The sequence below is a fragment of the Mesitornis unicolor genome, unplaced genomic scaffold, assembly GCF_000695765.1.
Source record: "Mesitornis unicolor isolate BGI_N332 unplaced genomic scaffold, ASM69576v1 scaffold6955, whole genome shotgun sequence".
Taxonomy (NCBI): domain Eukaryota; kingdom Metazoa; phylum Chordata; class Aves; order Mesitornithiformes; family Mesitornithidae; genus Mesitornis; species Mesitornis unicolor.
In genome coordinates this window covers 30,415-52,652 of record NW_010184715.1, presented here as the reverse complement: position 1 = coordinate 52,652, position 22,238 = coordinate 30,415, and the positions used below count along the sequence as shown (strand labels likewise).

Here is a 22,238-nt window from a genome sequence, read left to right as displayed (position 1 = left end):
AGTATCTCTCCCAGAAAAAGTAGGGAGGAAAAAGAGGGGCAAGTTGGGAGTGGGAAAAACTCATACTTTTTTCAACTTTGTTGTTGTTGTTAGTAGGTTGATATACTAGCAATTTTTCTTAGATCCATTTTGGGTTGCTATTTTAATCTGTTGTGCAGTCAGCAGATGAAACTTTAAGAGTGCTTTGGGTACTCTATAAGGAAAAAATAAGAAAAGCATTTCAGCCTTGCTAATGATCTCGGTCTTCACATAACCCATCTCTGAAGCCCACTGTTAAAACTTGCACTGCTGTTTAGGTTTGTTTTATAAAACCCTGTTCTGTCCAGTTACAGAACATACCTTAAACACTTCTAATGAAGATTTATGTAGGTGTGTATTTTTACATCCAGAATTGTCTTGTGATGTTTTTTGTTGTATGTGGTCATGTCTTGTTTTAGAGCAGTTTGAACTTTTTGTAGCTCTCTTGACTGCGTGTCGAGGTTTTCTGTGCAGTCGTTGGCTAATACTTGCACACTTCAGTAGAAGAAAACAGTCACTAGTTTGTCAACACCATAGGTGCCCACAAGCCAGGGAAGATTTGAATTAGGTGCCATTATTGCCATTTACCAGTGCCATTTATTCTGATTTGGCGTGAGGTGAGAGAGGTTGGTGGTCTTAATTACTCAGTCACCTTTGTATTCTGTTCAGTACCTCTGACTTGATCCAGGCTGTACAGTGAAGCCCTGTGAAACACACCTTCTAGACCTTGTACTCTTTTTTTCCCCCTCTTGCCTGTAGTGTCATTATTTGGTATAGATACTTTAGAAGCAGGAATTTAATGACATGCCTGTTTTGATTTGGTAATGTTGCTATTTTAATTTTACACAAAGTGCACTGAGGCATAAGGAACTGAGACCAAAAACTGATAGTATTCATTTTGCTTGCTTCTCTCAAACACTAAAGCACACATGGGAGTGGTAGGTAACCAGACTGTGGTCTCGAGTAGCTGACTTAATGCCTATTTTTGGAGCTTACACCTCATAAATTGTAACAAAAGGGACGTAGACTTCCCTTGGGGGTGATCCAGAAGATCAGAGCTCCCCCGACTGCTTCCTTGCTTGTGACAATACCAGAAATAATGCTTCCATCTAAACCTGTGGTTGCAAACTGATGGTATAAATATTAAGTCCGAAGGTTGTCTTTAATTTGTTATTTTCATTAAAAAGTTATGAAACTTCTTAATTTCACAGAGAACTTTTTCTCCAGTAAATGTGGCTCACAGGTGTTTGCCAAACAGCCCTGATCCCAAGCCGTGCTTAGGGTTCTTCCCTGCCTGCCCTGAGCACCCCCTATTAGCCATTATGTTCTCGAGTTTTTTCTGTCCTCTGAGTGGACTGGTTCTTGACAGCAAAGACTGAGCAAGCTAGGAATTACTTTTTTTTTTTTTTACCCTCTTTCTTTCTGCCTGTCTGTCTGCCTGTCTGTCTGTCTTTCTAAATTGCTGTGACCTTTTATTTGCACTTATTTTCTTCATTGGTTTGCTGTCACCCAAGTCCTGGATTCCTGCTTCCACGTTGTGCTCCTGTCTTTATTGCTGCATTCGCAGCCAAGGGATGGGAGTGGAAGATGCTGTGTTCTCTGTGGTGGGTAAGCAGAGGCCTGCCATACTAGAGAGCTCCCATAGGTACACATCTTCTGGTTTCTGTAGCCAGTGGGGCAAACATTCTAGAGACATCACAAGAAAATTAATACCTGTTGTATGGCCAGGGTCATTGGCACAAGGTTTTTGAAAGTTCTTAAGGTCACAATGAATTTTTGTTATTTGACTCTGCAGAATTAACTGGTGATGGTAATAAGGTGAGGTACTTCATGGTACAAGCAGCAGAGGTTGATAATTTCCATTTTGCTAGTTGATTTCAGAGGCAGGTGTGGAGATTTGGTACTGGAGTTCAACCAGCAATGATTCTTTGAGTCAGAGGAGTACAGGGTTGTTTTGGTGTTGGTTTGCTTTGGTTTGGTTTTTTCCCCATGCTTTGCACTGTATGTGCATCCTTAGCAACTACTATACCTTTATGTCCCTATGCCCTCCCTCCATATGTATTTCTCCTCCTATTTCCTTTTTTGTTTTCATTTCTCTTCCTTTCTGGATTCTGCATTCCTCTACTTCACGTGTCTCACCATATCCCTTCTATTTTGTGCGACGTGCTTCTTCCCTCACCTGCGTGCATCATTATAGCAGAAGTATTGAGAACAGAGTAAACAGAATAAGTTTTATATCTAAGGGGTACCTCGGCATACCATGACAAGGGGAAGGATCGCTTGAAAGGAAAGGCATTGCCAGCTTGTGCAGCCCTGAGTACAATATGTTCAGTGCATACCCAATCTTCCAGATGTCTTGGCTGCTGAGCACTAATGGGTTCCTGTTTACATACACAGAAGGAACTGTATGTGAAGTTTTTGGGTATCCTTGTTTGTTTGTTTGTTTGTTTGTTTTGGAGGTTTTTAGGTTTGTAACTTGGCTGTGTTTCTGTAGTGCACTTTGCTATCATAGAGGAGTTTCCATTTCAAATCCTTGCTCGAAGGCATGGAGACTGATGAGGTCTCTAGCAAATACAGTTGTTTGTTTTTTTTAAACAGTGACCAGCAACTGCCATAGAACACTTTTATTTTTCTTTTTATCATCCTCCCCCCCCCAGTAATCTCAGAAAGGGGTGAACTGCTTTAACTGAAACTCACTCCCAAAAAACCTTTACCTTGGGGCTTTCTTTCCATAACTAGCTTGTCGAAGTGATAAATCTGAGTAATAGGTAGTTGAGCAATCAGCAACCAGGATAAAGACAGCCTGTCTTCTCATAGACAAACTCTGCTGGCGAGCAGAGCTGTTCAACCTATGCAAAGTTAAGCAGTGGTACGTAATTCCTATTAATAGGACCTTTTTCAATCCACTGGCCAGACATCCTGAGGGTCTCACGCTGAGAGATGGAAACTTGCACGTTCCTCTGAAATATGCCAGCTTTTTTTAAACTTTCACAGGTTTTTTATTCAGATCACCTTTTTCCAGCTACCTGAGGCTGCTGCTGTCTTCGCTTACTTCAGAGGTTGCTTTTCTTTCTTTGGATGTTTTTATTTCTTTATTTTTCTTTCCAGGGATGCTTTCTTCAGCTTTATCTATCGCCCTGTGTTCTGCATAGACAGTGTTAAATCATGTAATGTCAGCTTTTCTTAATATTTGGGGGAAGAAAGAAAGCTTGACTTGAAGGTTACTGGAGCTGACTGTGGCTTACGGCTCTTACAGGCTGCTGTGCCACATGGAGACCTAATAGGGATAAACCAGCCCAAATGTGTGGTAAATTGAACCCACTCCCTTGTAAAAAAACAATGTTTATGAGTTAGGCTACTAGTGCTGCCTGCAGTAAAAGTCTAAAATGTGGTTTTTTTAGTGGAACAGTAGGTGAGGAGGAAATGGAGAAGAAACTTCTTATTTTTATGCTTAAATTACTTGCATCTCTGTACTCATTAATGCCACTCAACTTTTGCCTCTGAGTAAGAAGTGAGGGTAAGGAAGGCAGATCCTTCAGAAAAAAGAAGGTAGTGCGCCACTTAGAAACATCAGTGTCTTCTAGTGAGACATCAGGAGGAACAGGAAATAACAATAAAGCACATTGAAAGGACAGAAACTCCTGAGGGTTAGGAAATTTAATAATGCCAAGTAAAATGTGGTTTTAAATTTAAAGGCTGTGCCCGTTATTTTAGGATGCAGGTACGGTGGCCAGGAGTAAATAATTCCTTGCTGAAAAATACTTCTCACCTGAAGCAAAAGTCAAAGGAAGAAAAAGCAATTAGCAGATGGTTTAAGATCCAGTGAACACTGACTTCATCTTACCAATGCAAGATGTGAGTTCTGTGTTATATACAGAACTGACTTTGCATTCCCGTTTTTACTGAACGCAGTTGTGAAAGCTGTTTGGTTGTGCTGAGTTTTTGTTTTGTTTTGTTTTTTTCTTGTAACAGATGTATTGCATATCTGCTGCTTCTACCTACAAACAAGTCCAACTTTCTTTGTTGAATTCTTAATAACCCTATAATAAAAAGCTAGAGGGAGAAATTCAGATTCTGTAACTTTGTATGGCAATGTGGAATTAAAAACAAGCATATGGTTTGTAATTTAATTTCACAATAAGCATTTAAGAAACCTTGGAAAAACTAAAGTCTGAGGAGCAGAGCTTCTCAATGGCTGGGTAAATGTATGGGTCAGGAGATTATTCCTCCTTACCTTCTTGGAAAGAAGTGAAGAAGAGAGGTAGGGTAGATCAGTCTGCACTGAATTCTGTGTCTCTTGCAGCTAAGATTATCTCTGATACCTGACCTCCTTAGGTCAGGCTAAAGCCAAGGAACATTGCTCAGCAAAGCCTTTTTTAATGAGCAGTAAGCAGAGGGATGGAAAGCAGAGCAGTCTCAGCACTGCTGGATCTTTTTCAAATAAATGGATGGCAGCATGAAGTGCTAATGCTCTCTTTTGATGAGTAAGAGGATATCAAACAGTGCAACCTTCATTATTTGTTTGGAGAATGCAAGGAGGCTAAAGTATCCAGTCCAGAAAAGAGTTACTGGGGTCTAGTATCTTCCTATATAGAGTTGGTATAAAAATGTAAGAATTTAATGACCACATATGAAGAGAGAGACAGCCTCTCAGAACCAAAATCCTTTCTGTATGAACAGACCTATTCTCAACCTTTATTTGAATTACTTTTCTCTTCCCTCTGATGCCTACCTTCCATGAAAGACCCGGTCAGTAAGTTGATATTCATGTGCTGTTCTGCCCTGAGGACTCATTGGACCATTAATGTTTACTGAGATTCTTAAAGAACTGATCCTGCCATAACAGCAGTCTCTTACTCCTGGTTTGTTGGGGTTGTTTTTTCTTTAAAGACAAATTTCACTGAACTGTAGTGTGGTTGAGCACCTTAGGAAAAGAGTGGAGTGTTAATCTGCCTTACATTTTACTCTAATTGTCTCCAGTTTGGGATTTACTAACAGTCAGTAATCCTAAATTTGTACCTCTCTTGTTCTTTTGCCATCTTTCAGTTAATTTAGTCACTGTCTAAAAGTTGATTGCAGTTCAGTCTCTCATGTATTCCTCTATCATACGCTGCAGCACAAGTGGAGGTGTTGTCTGCTGCACTCAGAGCATCCAGTTTGGATCCTCGAGAAGAGCCAGTGGCCAGCGTCAGCAAGGGACCAGACTCACAGACTGAACTAACCATCAATGACCAACAAACTTTTAAACCTATACTGGGTGATATCGTGCCTTTAATTGGTGACACTGTTGAGGTAAGAAGTGAGTTTTGTACTGTATATTTTTCCTCCCCTTAGGATTTCCAGGGTGCCAGTAATAGAATTGTATTTTATGTTCATATGGTAATTGCAGCCAAATGCTTCCTACTTTTGGCTAGTGTGGTGTTCAGTTTTGTTGGCTGGTATTGAGACGCTAGCTACTAGAATATAATGATTTGCGTTGAGTGCCTTTGTTTTTGCCAGTTCTGTGCTTGTCCATGTAAATTCTTGAAGTAATTTGTATTAAAATATCTGTTGTGCCTATCACATTTTAAGATTTTTTAATGCTATTGCAGTTTATTACTGTGATATTGCCTTCCTTACTGATAGTAAGTGACCCTTCTCCACTGCCCTCCTGCCTTGCTTCCCCCCTCCCATTTGGAGGAAGAGGTACTTTGTTCCCTGTGCTCCCTGTCAAAGTGTTTTATAGTAGTTTTAGTCATTTACTTGCCAGTTCAGGACCTGCAATCTGAGATGTTGCATGGACTGCTTGAAGACAAAGAGGATTCTAGCAATCAGAAACACTTTGAAGTTTTTTACAGTTTCTTCTTTAGCACCCCACCACTGCCCTTTGCCTGACTGAAGTCTATGGCATTTGATACTGTTTTTTATTCTGTGCTGTGTATTAGGCCAAACCCGCTATGCTCATGATGTCTAATGCCACAACCTCTGGTGGTATTAAAAGCTTTAGCTGTGTAGAAAGCAGTGGTTCCAAAATATGGTCCATAAAACAGCAGCTAGTGATTTGTTGAATAATGTTGCCTAAATGGTATATTCAGATGAAATTTTGATAAATGTCTGTGAAAAGTCTAGGAATTGACATCAGTCCAGCACAGACGTTTTCAACCTTCTTTAATTAGAGCAGTGTTTCTAGATGACATTTAATTAACTTTTCACCTAAGCTATTGGACCACTGTGTCACCTGAAAATGTTTGGAGAGTGGAGGAATGTGACATTTACTTGGATACTGTTGTTCATACACAGTCATAATTTATTACTACACATGTAGTTGGCGGGTTTCTTTGTTTCAAAAAAACCAAACTGCCCCCAATTCCTGATGTCGGGCTCGATACGTTTCTTTATAATAGAATCTGTTGTAGTCACTTCTTTCTAATGCTAACCTGTAAAATGACGCTGTAGATGTATCCTATGCCCTTCTAAGAGAAAGAAAGAAAAATTGGGGAGTGATGAGGGTGGTGTTTTTTCAGAGGGACCTGCCCTGCATTTATTTCTTTAGAGTATGATGCTGACAGGAAATCTATGAACCTGTCCCATTGCTGGGATATGTTGGTTTTGCATGTTTCAGTTTTACTTGTTAAAAGTATGCTCTTAATCTGTCAGTTCCTTGTTTGTTATTGGCATTGAATCAAGTCCAGATTTTACAAGTGAAAGGATGTCATAGAGATGACCCAGAATTTGGGAATCAAGCTGTGATCTGTTGAGCAAGCAAACTGTTGCCCTTAGTGGAGAGGTGTTTGTGTTGTTTGTTTGGGCTTTTTTTTTCTGATTTGGTTTGGTTATTTTAAGTCTGCATAGCAATGTGTCAGTAGGGTACTGGACACTGGAAAACCCAAGCTACAGCATTTTGTATTTGAAAGCAGCCTTCACAGTTCTGCACACATATCACAAAGCAAAATTGCGCTTTGTTTGTCCTTCTGCAGCTGTATCGGCTCCTGAAAGAGTTAATGCTACATGTTAAAGAGAGATTCTCTATTCAAATGAAAATAAATATTGTAATGGAGTGAACAGATAAGATTTTGGGACATAGATGAAGATTGTTTGTTGAAGATGAAGGTAGCTGTTTTATTTTTCCTCGGGAGCTACCATTTCTATTTTCTTTAGGTTGTATGCTCTCTGTGAGGCTTGATAAATGAATGTAAGCCTCAAGAAATTCCCCAGGTCCTATTCTCAGTAGATGGGTGTGGGAGTCCTCTTTTTGCTTTGTGTGCAGCCTGTGGCACAGAGCAGGGGTCTATGGAGCACAACTCTTGTTGCCCTGCAGCTAAAGGAAACCTCACATTAGAGATTTGTAATGACATGACAAATATTTGGCATCTCAGAGGTGGTGGTGGTGGTGGTGGTTCACCAGCTTGGTACCCAAGAAGCTTTCAGGCTAAACCCTGCTGAATTTTTATGTTGCTGGCTCTCTGCAGTGCTCAGTTCAGGGTGTGCATGTTACATGGAAAAAGTACAGATGGAGCTTCATCTGCAGGAATAGAGATACTGCATTGGCTTAAATACCAACTAATGCTGCGGTGATTCTGTACTGAAGCTCTTCCTCTCTGGAACGCTTATTTGACTTTAAAAGTGGCTGAGTAAAAATGTTCCCATCTGTGACACCATTCCTTATATTGAGTTGTTGAACTTGGTTCAGTCAATAAAGTAGTATTTTTATCTTCTCTTTTTAATTTTTTTTAACTTAGCCTTTTAGAGCTGGGGTAGCAGAGATTGTGAGATGGAGTCTTCTCATTTTTATTGTAGCAGAATAGATGAGCAGCCTCCGGTGCCACACACCTGGGCAGCTCATGGAAGCACTGTGGCTGGGTTGTGCTGGCTGCATCACAATTTCTTGATTTGAAAGAGGTCACAGCCAGTGACTTTCTGGCAATGCTGAAAATGATCTCTTATTCTGGGGGGAGAGAAAAAAAAAGGCTAAAAAGGAGTGAAGAATTGACTGCCAAACTAAAATCCTGCAGAGATGGTTTTCAGAGCCTCTGGAGGTTTTGTAATTGGAGTTTTATGCTGCTGGACACGTTTAGTCACAGAGTAGCTTGCAGATCTGTTCTTTCCTTAGCTCTTTGCTACCTTCTTGCTGCTGGTTGATAAGGCTGACAGGTGATTTGGGCTGCTGTGCCCATGGTATGCAATTGCCTCACAGCTCTGCCTGTTCTTTATCACCTGTAATTATATCTCAGTGACTAAAATTACAACTCGGTGCTTAAATGAAAGCAGCTCATGCAAAAGGAAAAAGCAACCATCTGAAGTCAAAGCAAGGAAGACAGATGGTATCCTGGAGGCTTTTTTGAAGAAGTTCATAGTTTGCTGGAAAATTCTCTTTGTCAAATTGATCTGAACAGCTGGTAGAGTAGGCATGTTCTCGGTGCTTGTTTTGACCCTGAGAGCTCACCCTGCAGTGTCTGTGAATAGATACCTTGGCTTATATCTAGCAAAAATTCCTTTTCCTGGTCTATCACGCAGCAGCCCAGTCTCCTTGTCAAATATTCATCACGTACTACTTGAAATTCTTGATTGATTATGCAAAGTCCGTTGTATCTGGGGAACTCCACTGGTATAGAAAGTGACAGTGCATCCTCTCAGCAGCACAGTTTATCACAGCACATCAAACCTCTGCTGCTCGGTACAGTTCTGAAACAGAGCCTCAGTCCTTATCTTCAAGGCCCAGCTATGTAGCCAAGATGTTTGAATGATTGCTAAAAATGATTTTAATAGAAGTGCTGAGAGGGGTGATGACTAGTGTCAGCAGCTATGGTCCACTGGGATTCTGAATTATAAGGTGAGGCTCATCTGTTGAGCAGATTATAGAATAATCGTCTCAGGAAAGGAGCAGCAGTATAAGTCTCACCAGTTTTTACTCTTAAGTGTGAGGGTGGCTTTGTTTTGACCTTTTTCTTGCATAAATCCAAAGCAACAAATCCAACAAAATCCGCAACAGAAGTTTGCTTCTCCCCGAGGGGAAAATGAGAAATGTGACCCATATGTTAGTTACATTTTCCTTAATGCAGTCTCAAAGGTACTCGTCTCCTGTGATTTTCATTCCATAAGAACCAAAATGAAGCAGAATAAGAGGAGCCTGTGTTGAAAATTGAAAGCAGAAAGATTTAGCTTACAAACCTTTTGATTTTGGGCTGTAGCAAAGTTGTATTTGATATTAAACCATGTATTCCTTTAATCTAAGAAGACTCTGAAGCGAGGGCAGCACTTCTTGATGTTGACACTTGTTTTGTGTTTAATCCTTGAGTGTATTTTGAGCGACTTTTTTTCTTTTTTCATAGAATATGGATTCTACACTTCACTATATTCATAATGATTCAGATCTGAGCACCAACAGTAGTTTCAGCCCTGAAGAAGAAAGAAAATCCAAAGTACAGGTAAATGACAGTGACTTCTGTTTGTCCTACGTTTATGAGATAAGTGAAATATTTTTTATGTATGTGGGGATTTCTTTTATGCATTTCATTCAGTTATTCCTGATGTGATTTCTATTAAATTTGGTGAACCTCTTAAATCAGTAGTTTTAAAATAGCCCCTGTTTCCAGAGATAATGGCTTAATTCTGCAGTTGCTTCTGTTTTAATTATGTATAAGAGATGACAGTATTTTTTGATATGGGGTAATGGTTGTCATAGATATCCAGGCTCTGCTCTTGATCATTTTCATTTTCTAAAGAAACTGTCCTGTAATGGAAACTAAGTTATTGAGGAAATGGGATTTTTTATTAAACATTTTGAGTGGAACCGCCCCCACCCCATGACAGCTTTTTGCAGAGAAGTTGTGAAGTGTTTCATTAAGCTCCCAAAAGGAATCGAATGTTTGTTGTTACATGGTTCAGCATTAAGTATGCCACCCTGCACCAGTGTGATTCTCACTCCCTTTTGCTGCTTTTATGAGCTGAGCTATTTGACAGCTCTTGGGGAAATGCTCTTGTGGACCCCCTTGGGTAGAGTCACTGCCTGAGATAAACTGACAACGGCTGAAGCAAAGACAGTGTTGAAGTCAACGCAAAGAGGTTTTCACAAGATTGTTGTTCAGATCCTTTAATTTCTCAGTGGAGAGATGAATTGGTCTTCACCTGAGATCTCTGTCTCTGGAGAAGCCTTTTCCTTCCTGCTGGCCATTAAGGGAGTTTGGAAGCAGTATTGAACACACTGCACCCTGCCATCTCCCCTTCCCTCTCTCCCAAGGCATTTTAATTTAGTTAATTCTGACAGTGTGCACTGGACTTCTAGAAAGCATTATGAGGATTTGTTGAAAACAGTGTAAACGCTCTACCCTTGCTGTAGGATGTTGTACCTCAAGCCTTGCTGGATCAGTATTTATCAATGACGGATCCATCTCGAGCACAAACAGTCGATACCGAGATTGCCAAACACTGTGCCTACAGCCTGCCAGGAGTGGCACTTACGTTGGGCCGACAGAATTGGCACTGTTTGAAAGACACCTATGAGACACTGGCATCTGACATGCAGGTAAGCTCAAGAACCTCCGACAGCAAGTGAGCTGAATTTTTATGACGTGACAATGAATAACCTGAACTTCTGTGATGATTTCTCTTATTTATGGGTGTTGGGTTGCCCTGCTTTTTATGTGGAGCTTTCCATTGCTGATTATTTGTACAATGTAAGTCTCCCATTTCCTCCGCTCGCTTGAGATCTTATGGCAGTGCTTGGGATTCTCATAAGTATGAGAACTTGGGCTGTGCTGCTGTGCAAGAACAGACATGTGCCCCTCCAGGCATGTCTGTAGCTGAGTGAGTCAGCCTCACACCAGGCCGTTTGGTGGCCTTTTTTTTGCTGCATCCAGTTAGTCAGAGGGGAATAACATCCCTATCACTATGCAGCATTGCTATTTTAAAAACGAATACTGGGAATAGCAGCACTTTTTCTGTTGTCAGGTGGTAAGGAGGTGTCTTTGTGTACTTTACTGTTAGTTTACAGTTCTTTCCCAGTCCTCCTTTGTTTCTTTTTTTGGAGATGCTCTTTTTATTTTTTTAAAACACTTTCAGACTGCTTCACCTCTCTTGGACTTGCTGCTTGCTATGTCAGAACAGCAGTTCTCAGTGATATGTAGTGAGTAATTTTATACATGGCTATTGCTCATATTTTCCAAACTCTTTTGTAGCCATTAAAAGCAACCAGCTAATAAATTTAAAACGTAAGTAAAAACAAATTACCCTGCATTCAAAACTGTCAAGTCTATCACCACTCTAATCTGAATTAAGATTGAATCACTAAGCTAGGGTAAAAGAACAGTATCGCTGCTAATTGAAAAGTGCTGGATAAAGAATAGATGCTATTTCATATTTTAAAAGACTTATCTGAAATAGTTACTCCATTAAAACAGTACTCCCTCAGTTTAGGGTGAGTGAAAACTCTACTGGCCCTTGGACTGCTGGGCATTCAGTGTAGGTGAAACTTTGCCTATTATGGAAGCTAAAATATGCAAGCTAATATAATATAAGATGTATATCTTAGCTTGCTTTATAAATTAAATGAGTGAGAGTGGTAGTATGGAACTTAATTTACCCAAAAGAATGTAAAGCAGAGAGTAATATATAGAGGAATACTGATGTCAGGAATACTATTTTCCTTCCCAACACCTAGAAAATTAAAATATTTTAATTACTTCTGTTTGCTTACTTCCTTGATATTCAGGTGGAAGAAATGATACCTTGTTATTTGTCCCCTCTTTCCCTTTTTTTTAATTTCCAATTTCATTTTCATTTGTTACATGAGACACTGTTGAATGTATTTCTAAGTACTGTAAGCTCACTGGGAGTCCAGCTTGGATACTGACCCTCAAGTTAAAATAGAGCACTTCAGATGGTACAGCAATAAAATATCTTTATTTTGCAGTGGAAGGTTCGGCGGACACTAGCATTTTCTATACATGAACTTGCCGTCATCCTTGGAGACCAGCTTACAGCTGGAGATTTAGTTCCTGTCTTCAATGGCTTTTTAAAAGATCTGGATGAAGTTAGGATAGGTGTGCTTAAACACTTGCATGACTTTCTGAAGGTATGTCTGTGTTCAACTCCGGTCAAGTGCAATTTTACTTCATTTCTTTGTATGCACTTACTTTTTAACATAACATTGGTATAGCTCTTTGTGGAAATCCATACAGAGCAGATTTTGCGGGCGGTCTGTGTTGCTGATACTTTCTTTTTTCTGAAGAGCCTGGTTTGTGCATGTTTATTCAATATATAGGTGGCAATGAATTGTATTAAGTTTTTTTGATGGCTCTGGCCTCTACACAGCTTGCTTCTCAATTTTCTTTAGGATTTTTTTCTGTAACTGCTTCATTTTTGGAGCTGAAAGACACAAATCATAAAACCTTTAAAATCAGTCTTCTTTTTCCTGCTTACCCCTCTTGTTTCCTAGAGTAAAAGTAGAGACTAGATTTTGCTTTCAGTAGTGCCCCATGTAATTTTACAGACTTAACCATGATAGGATTTAGCCCAGGAAAGCAACACTCTTGCTAAAGATCTAAAGCTTTTGTTCTATCTGCTGATTGGAGCCTACATGTAAGTTTATATTTACTGTTACAGCTTCTTCATCTTGACAAAAGACGGGAGTATCTTTATCAGCTTCAGGAATTCCTGGTGACAGATAACAGCAGGAACTGGCGTTTCCGTGCTGAGCTGGCTGAGTATGTAGTTTTCTGGATGCTTTGTTTTTATTGTTATGGATATTTAAATTGTAGAATAGGTGTTTTACAGTGACATTCTTCATTTCACTTTCAATTGGTGCATAGTCCTTATCCTCTTCCACTTGTCTCCCGTGCTGAAAATTCCCGGTAGTGATAGTTGCAACTTGAATGTCTTTTTCTGTCACCATATGTTGAAAACATTAGCCTTACATAAAAAAAAGAAGCTGTCAAAAGAGGAGACCACATCTAGTTGCTCTTGAAGGCAATAGAATTGTTCTAGCCATTTGACTTCAGTCTGCTCATCAAATATAGCAACTTGAAGTCATGACTGTGAAATGGAGGAAATCAAGATCTTCAGGGGAGTAAAGAAAGCGAGTACCAGAGTAGTGACCGTGGACTTCCTCTGAGAAGTCTTTTCTAGCAGGAATGATGGAATGAGCATACAGTAATGACCAAATAACAGTCTATCTTTTGAGAGACCTAATTTAACAACTGCTCATGATGGTTTTGCTACATTTAAGTGTTGTTTTGATTAGTAACTACAAATCATTTACTTGTTACTGCTGCTATGGAGATGTTCAGTCTGCTGCTTGTAACATGTCATGCCACTTCTTTTGACATACTTTCTACCATTTGTGACATATACCTGTGTCTGCAATCTCCTGAAATCTTAATCCACTTAATCATTACAAATTGAAGACAAGTGATAATTTGTCTAGTTGTCCAGCATACCCTGAAGTAGAGGAAGTTTTTTGATTTTGATAATGATGATGAGATGTCTTCACCAGGTGTTTAAATATGTGCACACACTGCGGTGTCATTCACACCTGGATTGCTGTGCTGCATGTACACTGTATCGGGACCCCTGTCTTGTGAATGGAGCCTTGGTTTGGTTGCCTTTCCCCTGGTTTTTCATTCTTTGAGCTCATGCAGCATTTTATCATTATGGTAAATAAGTGGCAATTTAAAATTTGTATGTGACCCATAGTCAAACTGATGGCATTGAAAAACAGAAGATCTTACTTTTCAGTAACTTTATTATCACCATATTGCGTATTTGGCAAATGTTGTCATATAAATGATCATACTCACAGTTAAAGCTACATTTCTTCATATCATAATGTACTCTGCTTGGTTTTTTTCCATCTTGTAGGCAACTGATCTTGCTTCTAGATCTGTACAGTGCCAGAGACATTTATGACTACTTGCGACCTATTGCTTTCAGCCTCTGTGCAGACAAAGTGTCTTCTGTCCGCTGGATTTCTTACAAGCTGGTAAAGGAATCTAAGTAAATTCAGGATTTCAAACTTCTGAGGGTTGGTGGTCAGAAGTAATTTTAGTATTTTTTTTTCCTCATTTCTTTAAGGTTAGTGAAATGGTAAAAAAGCTGTACATGGCTTCAACATCAACCTTTGTGGTAGACCTCATGAATGAACTTGTTGAAAAGTTCTGTCGATGCCACAAATGGTCTGGTCGGCAAACTTTTGTCTTTATTTGCCAGGTAAAGTGTCTTTTTGTTTGTTATCTTGGGGTTTTTTTTGGGGGGTGGTGGTAAGAATGAAGGGATGATAAGCAGCTGGAACTCTTTAGCTGTCTATTGACACTATTTTAATGAATCTTTGAGAACTTTGTTTCCAACAGGATAGGGTTTCATAGCTGCTTTCTTCAGTGTTGCTGCATCTTGAATACATCTTCAGTTAGCATATTAACATCAGGTTGTCAGATCTGATGTTAAGTATGAAACACATAGCAAAATAATCCCTGATTTGGGAAGCTGCTTTTTTACTCAGCATAAAGGGAGAATTTTATAGTACGCTGCAGCAGCCTACCACTTTCTTGGGTTACCTTTTAGAAATCGAGTGCTAGGAGTTGCCTGTACCTCCTTAGCCAGCTAGTGCAGCTTGGTCAAAACCAACGTATTCTCAGCCAAATAAGCAGAAGGGTTGATGCTGGCTGGTGTCCCAAGGAAATGGTCAAATTTGGAGGCTGTAGCAGAGGTGCAGACTGGGAGCTAACATGACGGCTGCCCAAGTGGGAGAGTTCTTTGAAGTATTTGGAGAAATGTGAGCTTTGAGCTTACTTAGAGAAACGTGTTTGGGTACAGTGGATGTTTATTGAGATGGACTATTCTTGTCTTAATGTAGTACCCAGTTAAAACAGAGACTAATCAATATTAAAAAGGATTGGGAAGGTCTTTTACTTTTCTTCCCTGTTTTCAAATTATACAGTGATTAAAAAAAAACCACCCAACCGGTAAAAATAAGGAAGTTGCCAGACGTCACATAAAATAAAGTGGACTTCTAACTGAGCCTGAATTTTCTCAACCCAAACTTGCTTCATTGTGTACAACTTTGTGTTAGAAAGTATTGTACTGTATTTTAAATCTTTGTGGATACTAACTACTGTGCTTGTGCTATGAGGTAGAAAGATGTGTCAGCTCTGATTATGTGTTGGGATTTTATCCTCACTGTGCTGAAATCTAATGAAATTGCTTCTGTCTTCTTGCCAGACTATCAGTGAAGATGACTGCCTGCCCATGGACCAGTTTGCTGTGCATCTGTTGCCACACTTATTACACTTGGCATCTGACAGGGTTCCAAATGTTCGAGTCCTGCTTGCAAAAACGTTAAAGCAAACCCTTTTAGAGAAAGGTTAGTGGTCAGAAAGAGTCACAGTGGGCTGACGGCATATCTTTTTTTGCCTCTCCACTTTCCTATAGTCAGCTGCGAAAGAAGAAACAACGACAGGTGTAGGATGCTCTTGCTTTTAGTCTCCTTGGTGTGGAATGTTGCCTTGTCTGACATAAACCCGTGAACCTTGTTGTGGTATCACCGTCACTGTTGTGTAGTGCCGGAGAGATAAGAGTTCTTGCTCATCTGCCAGCCTGTTTTCTGTACCATTTTCCCTGAATCAGCTAGTTTGCAGAGATGTCATCAGGGCACAGACAGCTCGAATGAACAACTAGCAATTGCGAAGTTGTTGAGCAGTGCCTTTTATTTGGTTAAAAAACTCTGTTGATGTTCTGTGTAGTAAGGATAAAAAAGAAAAACCCTTCCGTGCAAATCCACCATCTGTTTTCTCACTGGGGGAGAAGAGATGGCTGCTGGCTTGTTTTTTTTATATTTTATGGATAGCAGTGGAAAGAAAGTTTCTCTGGAGTCTCTTTGGGGAAATTAGACATGCAGCTTTCAAATAGCCAACTTTGCTTAGAAAAGCATCCCCAATGCATAGTAGATGCCAGAAGAGTCAACAGTGCTCAGATTCCAAAGCACTGCAAAGGAAAATAGCATTAGAAATGTTATGCTATTTTGTAAACCAGCAGAGTGTCCACACTTGGGATATTTCACTCAGTTCTGATCACTGTCTTCCTCAAAACCATACACGGGCTTGAGGACAGCTGTTTCTAGCATAGGAAGTGTGAAGAAAAATGCAAAACGTTAAAAACTGGACAGCATCAAGGATGCCAATGCAGTGAGAATTAGGCTATTGCTGGCTGCCTTGTGCATGCTGGAGACTCTGAGTAAGCATATGCAGACGGTTAAGATGGATCAGCTGACGTGCAGCAATTTATCCTCTGTTAACTGTGCCAAGGCTGTCACTGTTGTTCCTGCTATCATGTGGTATTGGTATTTTTGTTGTTGTCCTCATTATTTATGTGATCCTCACCTGGACGGTACGCCTCCCTTCTGCATTGCCACTGTGGAAGCTTATAATGCAGGTAGTCCCTGCCTCAAAGATGTTGTGTGTGTAATTAGGGATGGTGTATATAATAATATAAAAGGCAAATTGAAAATTTAAGTTCAGAAGTTTTTAAACCTCAGATCCAAACTGCCCTTCCCAGGAGCTGTCTGTAGTTATGCTGTTTTTATGCGACTTGTGCTGTGTAGTTCATGAAAACTGTCAGATGTTGGAACTTCTTTCACTTTTATTTAATACTATTTTAGTTTTATCGTTTGATAATCATGTGGCAGACTTGCCAGTGAAATGGAATGGCATGGCCATGGGTTTGTGATACCTTCTCTCCATCACAATATTGGCACACTCCTGAGTCTTTTGCAGGTTTTTAATTCCTTTTGGGTCATGTAGTCTGTTACGCTCACTTTTATACTGAAGGACCGTAGAAATTGTGTTCTCTAGCAGCACTCTTAGAGCAACTGTGCTCTGAAACGTGGAGTGATTTTTTTTTTTTTCCCTTTAAGGTGAATTCATAGGTAAATTCAGAAGTGTATTGTGTGCGAGCTCAGATATTCCAGTTTGACTGTATGTGTGCACTGTCTCCTGAGATTTTGAACCTCAGGATAACATGCTGAGTTTTGCGTTGAAGTATCTGCCATCTTTTCCTCCGATAAGTCTTGTGCATTTTCTCTTACAGAGTATTTTCTCAATTCTGCCAACTCTCATCAGGAAGCTGTGGAGCAAACGATTATGGCGCTTCAAATGGATGATGACAGTGATGTCAAATATTTTGCAAGCATACACCCTGCCAGTACCAAAATTGCAGATGATGCCATGAGCACTGCTTCATCGACTTATTAAAAAGTTCCGAATGTTGCTATAATTAAAGAAAAATTAAACAAACTATCCTCAAATGCTTCTAAAATGGTTGATCTAGAACAACCTCTTTGGAAGGAGAGATTTCTTGCCAGACTTACCAGGTGGATGTTATCTAAACCTGATACCAGGGATTTTAAGTCAAGAAAAAGTAAACATACTTGTGTCAGCTTGACTTTAGAAAAACACTGCTCAGAGGATTATTTTTGCCACCGAAGCCTTAAATCTTCTGTCTTCCTGAACAAATGAAACTTGAATTGGCAGATCATTTTCATTGTAGAAAGGATGTGATTTCCAGAGACCTGCGTTGTTTCTCCTGAGGAGTTAACTTAGCAAATATTTTCTGTAGCAACTGATAGCGAATGGCCAGAAAGGCAAATTTGTACCAGGATGTAAGACCTCCAGTATTAGTGCTAAAAGTTTTTATCATTCAAGGACTCGATTTGTGTGCAGCTGGGCACACCCTTAAGTGGGAATAGCTTTGATGTTTGTAAATTGAGAAAAGTAGAAATTTGGATTTCTCTTAAGGGCTCAGTGCTAACACTAAACTAGAATTTGATTTTAATCCTTAAATGCAGCATATTGCTGTACCCATTAGCAGAAAACTTTGCTGAGTACCTGTGTTCTAATTATTTTCATGCTGGTCATGACCTAAAGGAAATTTATTAGCACATGTACTTTAAGTCAGGTATTTTTAACTTGATCGTGATCGGCTCTGAGGTGCAACTTTTTTCTTCATATACTGTACATATCTGTGAGGCTCCTTGGAGTGCCGCAGTCTTTAATCATGTTGTTTAAAGCTGTTGTGATACAAGTTGTTCTCTACTTGTCCAAATAAAATTTATTAATAAGATTGAAAGCAATCTTGTGACCTTTTTAAGACATTAAAAGAATAAGTTTGAAATTTAAGTGGCCTTTTTTTTTACCTGGTTCTTTACACTTTGATGGCTGTTGTAGAGGGAAGGCATTTGCTTAATGACTGTGAAGAATTTTGTATTTTGAGACGGAATATACTGCAGCACAGATGTACTTTGGCCGTGTAATTGAGGCTTTGCTAGGTTCTGTTTCAAGCATCCCAGTTGTGTTTGGGAACCTGTCACTCCTGCGTCAAGCGGTGTCTTTGCTGAAGTGGGTCAGAATATCCACCTCAGTCCAGATGGACAGAAAACTGTGAGCTCAAACTGCCCTTTGTCTGCCTGCAGTCCCTTGCCTGCTTTCCTTCCCTCTCATTTGAAGTGACTGATACAGTGTCTCCTTCTGTCTTCCAGAGGCAGTTTGCTTAAATCACCTTTCCTCCAGCCTGCAGACCCTGAAGGGGTGTGAAGCGTATTTTCCTGAGGAGGTAGAAATGGCTGTGGCAGCTTATCTTTGATGTATTTAGCAGAACATTTTCAGTTATTGTTCAGGTGCCTGATACCCTGGCAGTTCAGCTTCAGGCAGGTGTCTTCTTTTCCCCCCCCCTCTTTTCTTGGGAAGGCAGATTCTTCTGCAGTTTCTTCTCTGGTAAACAGAACATTGCTATTTACTCCCCAAAGGCCTGGTTTACTACTCCTGAGTATGGCCACGAAGGTGGGTAAGATACAGAGTCATCTCTGTCTGCCTTGGAGCTTGGTGGGTTTGGGGCGATTTTGGGTTGGTTGGATTTTAATTTTTTTTTAGGCTTGGTTTGTCTTGGTTTTGGTAGTGTGGGGTGTTTGTTTGTTTGTTAGTTCGTTTTGTCCCTTTTCCCGTTTTGCTTGTCCCTTTTCAAAATCAGCTTAACATTTGAAAAGGCAACTGTATGCCCATGTCATAAGTTCCTGTAGTGTAGGTGATATCCTCATCAGGGTTTCTGTTCCTTGTGTTCTCCAATAACTCTTCAGAAATCACACCCAAATCCCTAGAGGACTGGGCAGTGTGACAGCACTGTGGGTGACAGCAGACTGTCACAAAGGAGTGAGCTCTTGAGGATTTCTGAGATCTCCCTGCTGCCGTATGGAGAACAACTAAAAGCAACCAGTCTTCTCCCAGGCCAGACGATTCACATTTTTAGAAATACTCACTGAAGTCCAGTGGATTTCTGCATTTGGGTCAGGGTATGTAAACCCCTTGGTCTGTTTTTTGCCTCAGTGTAATGACATCTGAATTATGTAGGTCTCGTGTGTAGTTTCTGAGGTGAATGGGATCAGCTTTTTGTTCAGACCAAAGCCTGCTTCAGGTCATCTTCTCACTGTGAAGGAAGTGCAGTACTTGGTGAAGGAATATTGGGACTTCAAAGGAGTGATAGCGTTTGGGGTGCAGAATGAGCATGTCCCAACCCAATTCTGTTACTGTACTAATGTGCTGTTCCACTAATCCAGTGAAGTGAGGCTTTATATCTGATCCTCTAGGTATTTCTAGTTACTTAGGGGTAAGACACCTGTAAGTTGAAAAATGAGACAGATCTTCCAGATGCTTTATTTCTCTTTGTTCAGTATTGCTTCAGTAATGGTGTGGGCCAGAGTTTGGGGCTTTTCTTAAGGAAGACTGAGTGTTTTTTCAGTTGCAGAGTGCCCGAATTTTCCTGACATGGAACAAGTACAGATCTGTCTTCAGGGAAGAGGAGAAAGAGCTGTCTTTCTTCTTTTTTTCTCCTTCACCCAGCATGTCATGGATCTGTCTGCCTCTTTTCCGCTTCGTTTGCTGATTCCTAAGAATTGAAATGAAAGGGAAGGGAAGACTCGCTTTACTCTCAGTATTGCCCAAGAGCATTTGATGTGCAGCCCCAGGGATGCGGTCTCTGTTGCCTACTTCTGCTAGGGAGTTTTCTCATGCCGGCAGTGTTAGCTGTGTCAGTAATGCAGGCTTCAGTTTGTCCCGAAGGATATGGGTTTTGGGGAAATGCGCATCTTGATTCCGAGTGGTGAAAAAAGGAGCAGTGTTTCTGTGGGGCAGTGTCTGGGAATGTGGCCAAAGATCCCAGTGAATTCTCTCGTGTGTGTCTCTCCTGAAGAAAGATGCAAGTTTTGTATCTCAGTTCACTTCTGTTTTGCTCAGTGTTTCTTGAGCAGAAATTAAGGTGATTCCCAAATCGTCATCCCTCAGTCCACAGTTTCCCAAAAGCGGTATCGCAGCTCTACCCCTGCCTTCTTGGTAGAATACCAAATCAGTCCTTCACAAGAAATTGGAATTGTTTTCCATTGAATCTCTTGGCTCACTTCTCTTGGAGTTTCTTCACGGGAAATCTCTTTTTTTCCCATGTCCTGGTTATTGCACTGTCTGCCCTTCTCCTGCTTGCTGTTTTTCACAGCAGGTTCTGTCTTTGGTTGTTCCTCCCCAGAGACCCATCAGGATTTGGCAGCACCATTTCCTCACCACGCTTCCTTGCCCATTTCATGCCAATAAAACCAGCAAATGCCTGGACCCCTCTAGAGGGCAGTTTGTTTTTAACCAAGACATAACTGACAGTTGGAAATAAGATTTTGGTTTTCAACATCCCAGGTGGCTGTTGCACAAATTCCTGGCCCTGTGGACAAGATCCCATGCTCCTTAAGGCTGCTTGTCTTGCGTTCATGTTTTCTGGCCTGGGGACCTCTGTCTCGGTAGGATGGGGAGTCTGAGACTGGCAGATGGACAGAAGCCGATTGGGTGTTACGCTTGTTCCCTTGTGTTTCTCTGCTGCTGATGGGAAAGGCTTCTCTTCCTGTCTGTGCTGGCATTCAGACAACATGGGAAGTACCTCTTAAGTGATTAATCTCCTTTTTATATGCAGAGTTAGGACATACTGCTAGACTGCCTTTTAAAAAGATAAAACTATGACAGGAAAGCTCATTTCAAATGTGTGTGATCTCCCTCCCCACCCCCGAGTGCTTTCAAACTCTGCCTTTTAGTTTTACTTAACTGTTACTTAACTTTTTACTTGAATCAGATAAATCAAGAGCCCAAGGTAATGGGAATGCTTTAGGGCTCAATTGCTGTTGAGGTTGGACTACATGTTGCCCATTAAAATACTCTGTGACTTAGCAGAGCCAAGTAAACAGATTTGTAAATGCTTTGCAGCCCTCTGGCCATGGCCTGCTCAAAATACCGTGACCTGCTTCTGCAGAGGTGTAGCAGTGTTTCTGTATGGGAAATGTTTTAAAGGGACTAACTGCAGGTGGATTTGAATCATGGCTGTGAACAGTGAAGGTACTGAGCACGCTTCTGCGCATGTCTTTTAACGACTGCTGAGAGGAGGAGAGGTAAAGTTTGAACATCAAAGGAATTCCAGTTATTTTTCAGTCAATCCAAGTTTCCTATGTAAGAATGAACCCAGATACACTTGGTTTGAATAAGATGGCAAAGTCTCAAATGAGGGCTGGGCTCTTTGTCTTGTGTTGGTCATTTATTTCACACTGGTTTCTTCTGGGCTCTTGACCTGTGAGGGTTTGTGGTTTTGTTTTATTTCTTTTTTTTTTTTTGGTCACCTTCTGCATTTTTGTGCCTGACATCGATTCTTGTGGGCAATACCATCAGCAGAGATGGCCTTCCCCTACCTACCTCAAGGCCTTGCACCCTGATAAGACAGGCAGTGGCTCACAGTGCTGGGGTGAGGTTCTGTGCAAGGGAGGGTACAGCAACAGGAGCTCCTGGGCCTCCTCAGCAGACCTCTGGTTTGCTGGAAATTGAGTTCCTTGGTGCAGAGATCTTGGATGCCATATTCCCATCTGTGAAATCAAAATTACTTCCCCGGTCATCTGCTGACCTGTAGCTAAGCAAGGCTGTGCTGTTGGCTTCCATCCCCCTGCAAAGGGGAAGCTTTAGGCCATGGGTGAGGGGGCAGCGCTGCTGTTCCTCTCCTGGACCAGGGTGTCCAGCAGAGAAGAGGGATTTAAGAATAAGAAGGCCCACACTAATGACCCCCAGTTTGCAGTGGTCTGGTCTCTCCAGTGGCCTTGGTTCCTGCTTTGGAGCATGGAGCAGCCCTGGTGGGAGGAGGAGGATGATGATGAAGGATGATGATGATGAAGGAGATGGGAGGAGGATGATGAG

General features: G+C 40.8%; 1 protein-coding gene across 1 annotated transcript in view; it reads left to right on the top strand.

Annotated features, from left to right (window-relative positions):
- Positions 1-17,261, top strand: part of PPP4R1 (protein phosphatase 4, regulatory subunit 1) — a 37,664-nt gene extending 20,403 nt beyond the window's left edge. The window contains exons 9-17 of the mRNA XM_010184563.1: positions 5,135-5,310; positions 9,327-9,422; positions 10,334-10,519; positions 11,906-12,067; positions 12,598-12,698; positions 13,852-13,972; positions 14,065-14,199; positions 15,208-15,349; positions 17,071-17,261. Coding sequence (XP_010182865.1) covers positions 5,135-5,310; positions 9,327-9,422; positions 10,334-10,519; positions 11,906-12,067; positions 12,598-12,698; positions 13,852-13,972; positions 14,065-14,199; positions 15,208-15,349; positions 17,071-17,234 — 1,283 coding nt within the window. The 3' untranslated portion in view covers positions 17,235-17,261. The remainder of the gene's footprint in view (positions 1-5,134; positions 5,311-9,326; positions 9,423-10,333; positions 10,520-11,905; positions 12,068-12,597; positions 12,699-13,851; positions 13,973-14,064; positions 14,200-15,207; positions 15,350-17,070) is intronic.
- The last annotated feature ends 4,977 nt before the right edge of the window (positions 17,262-22,238 follow it).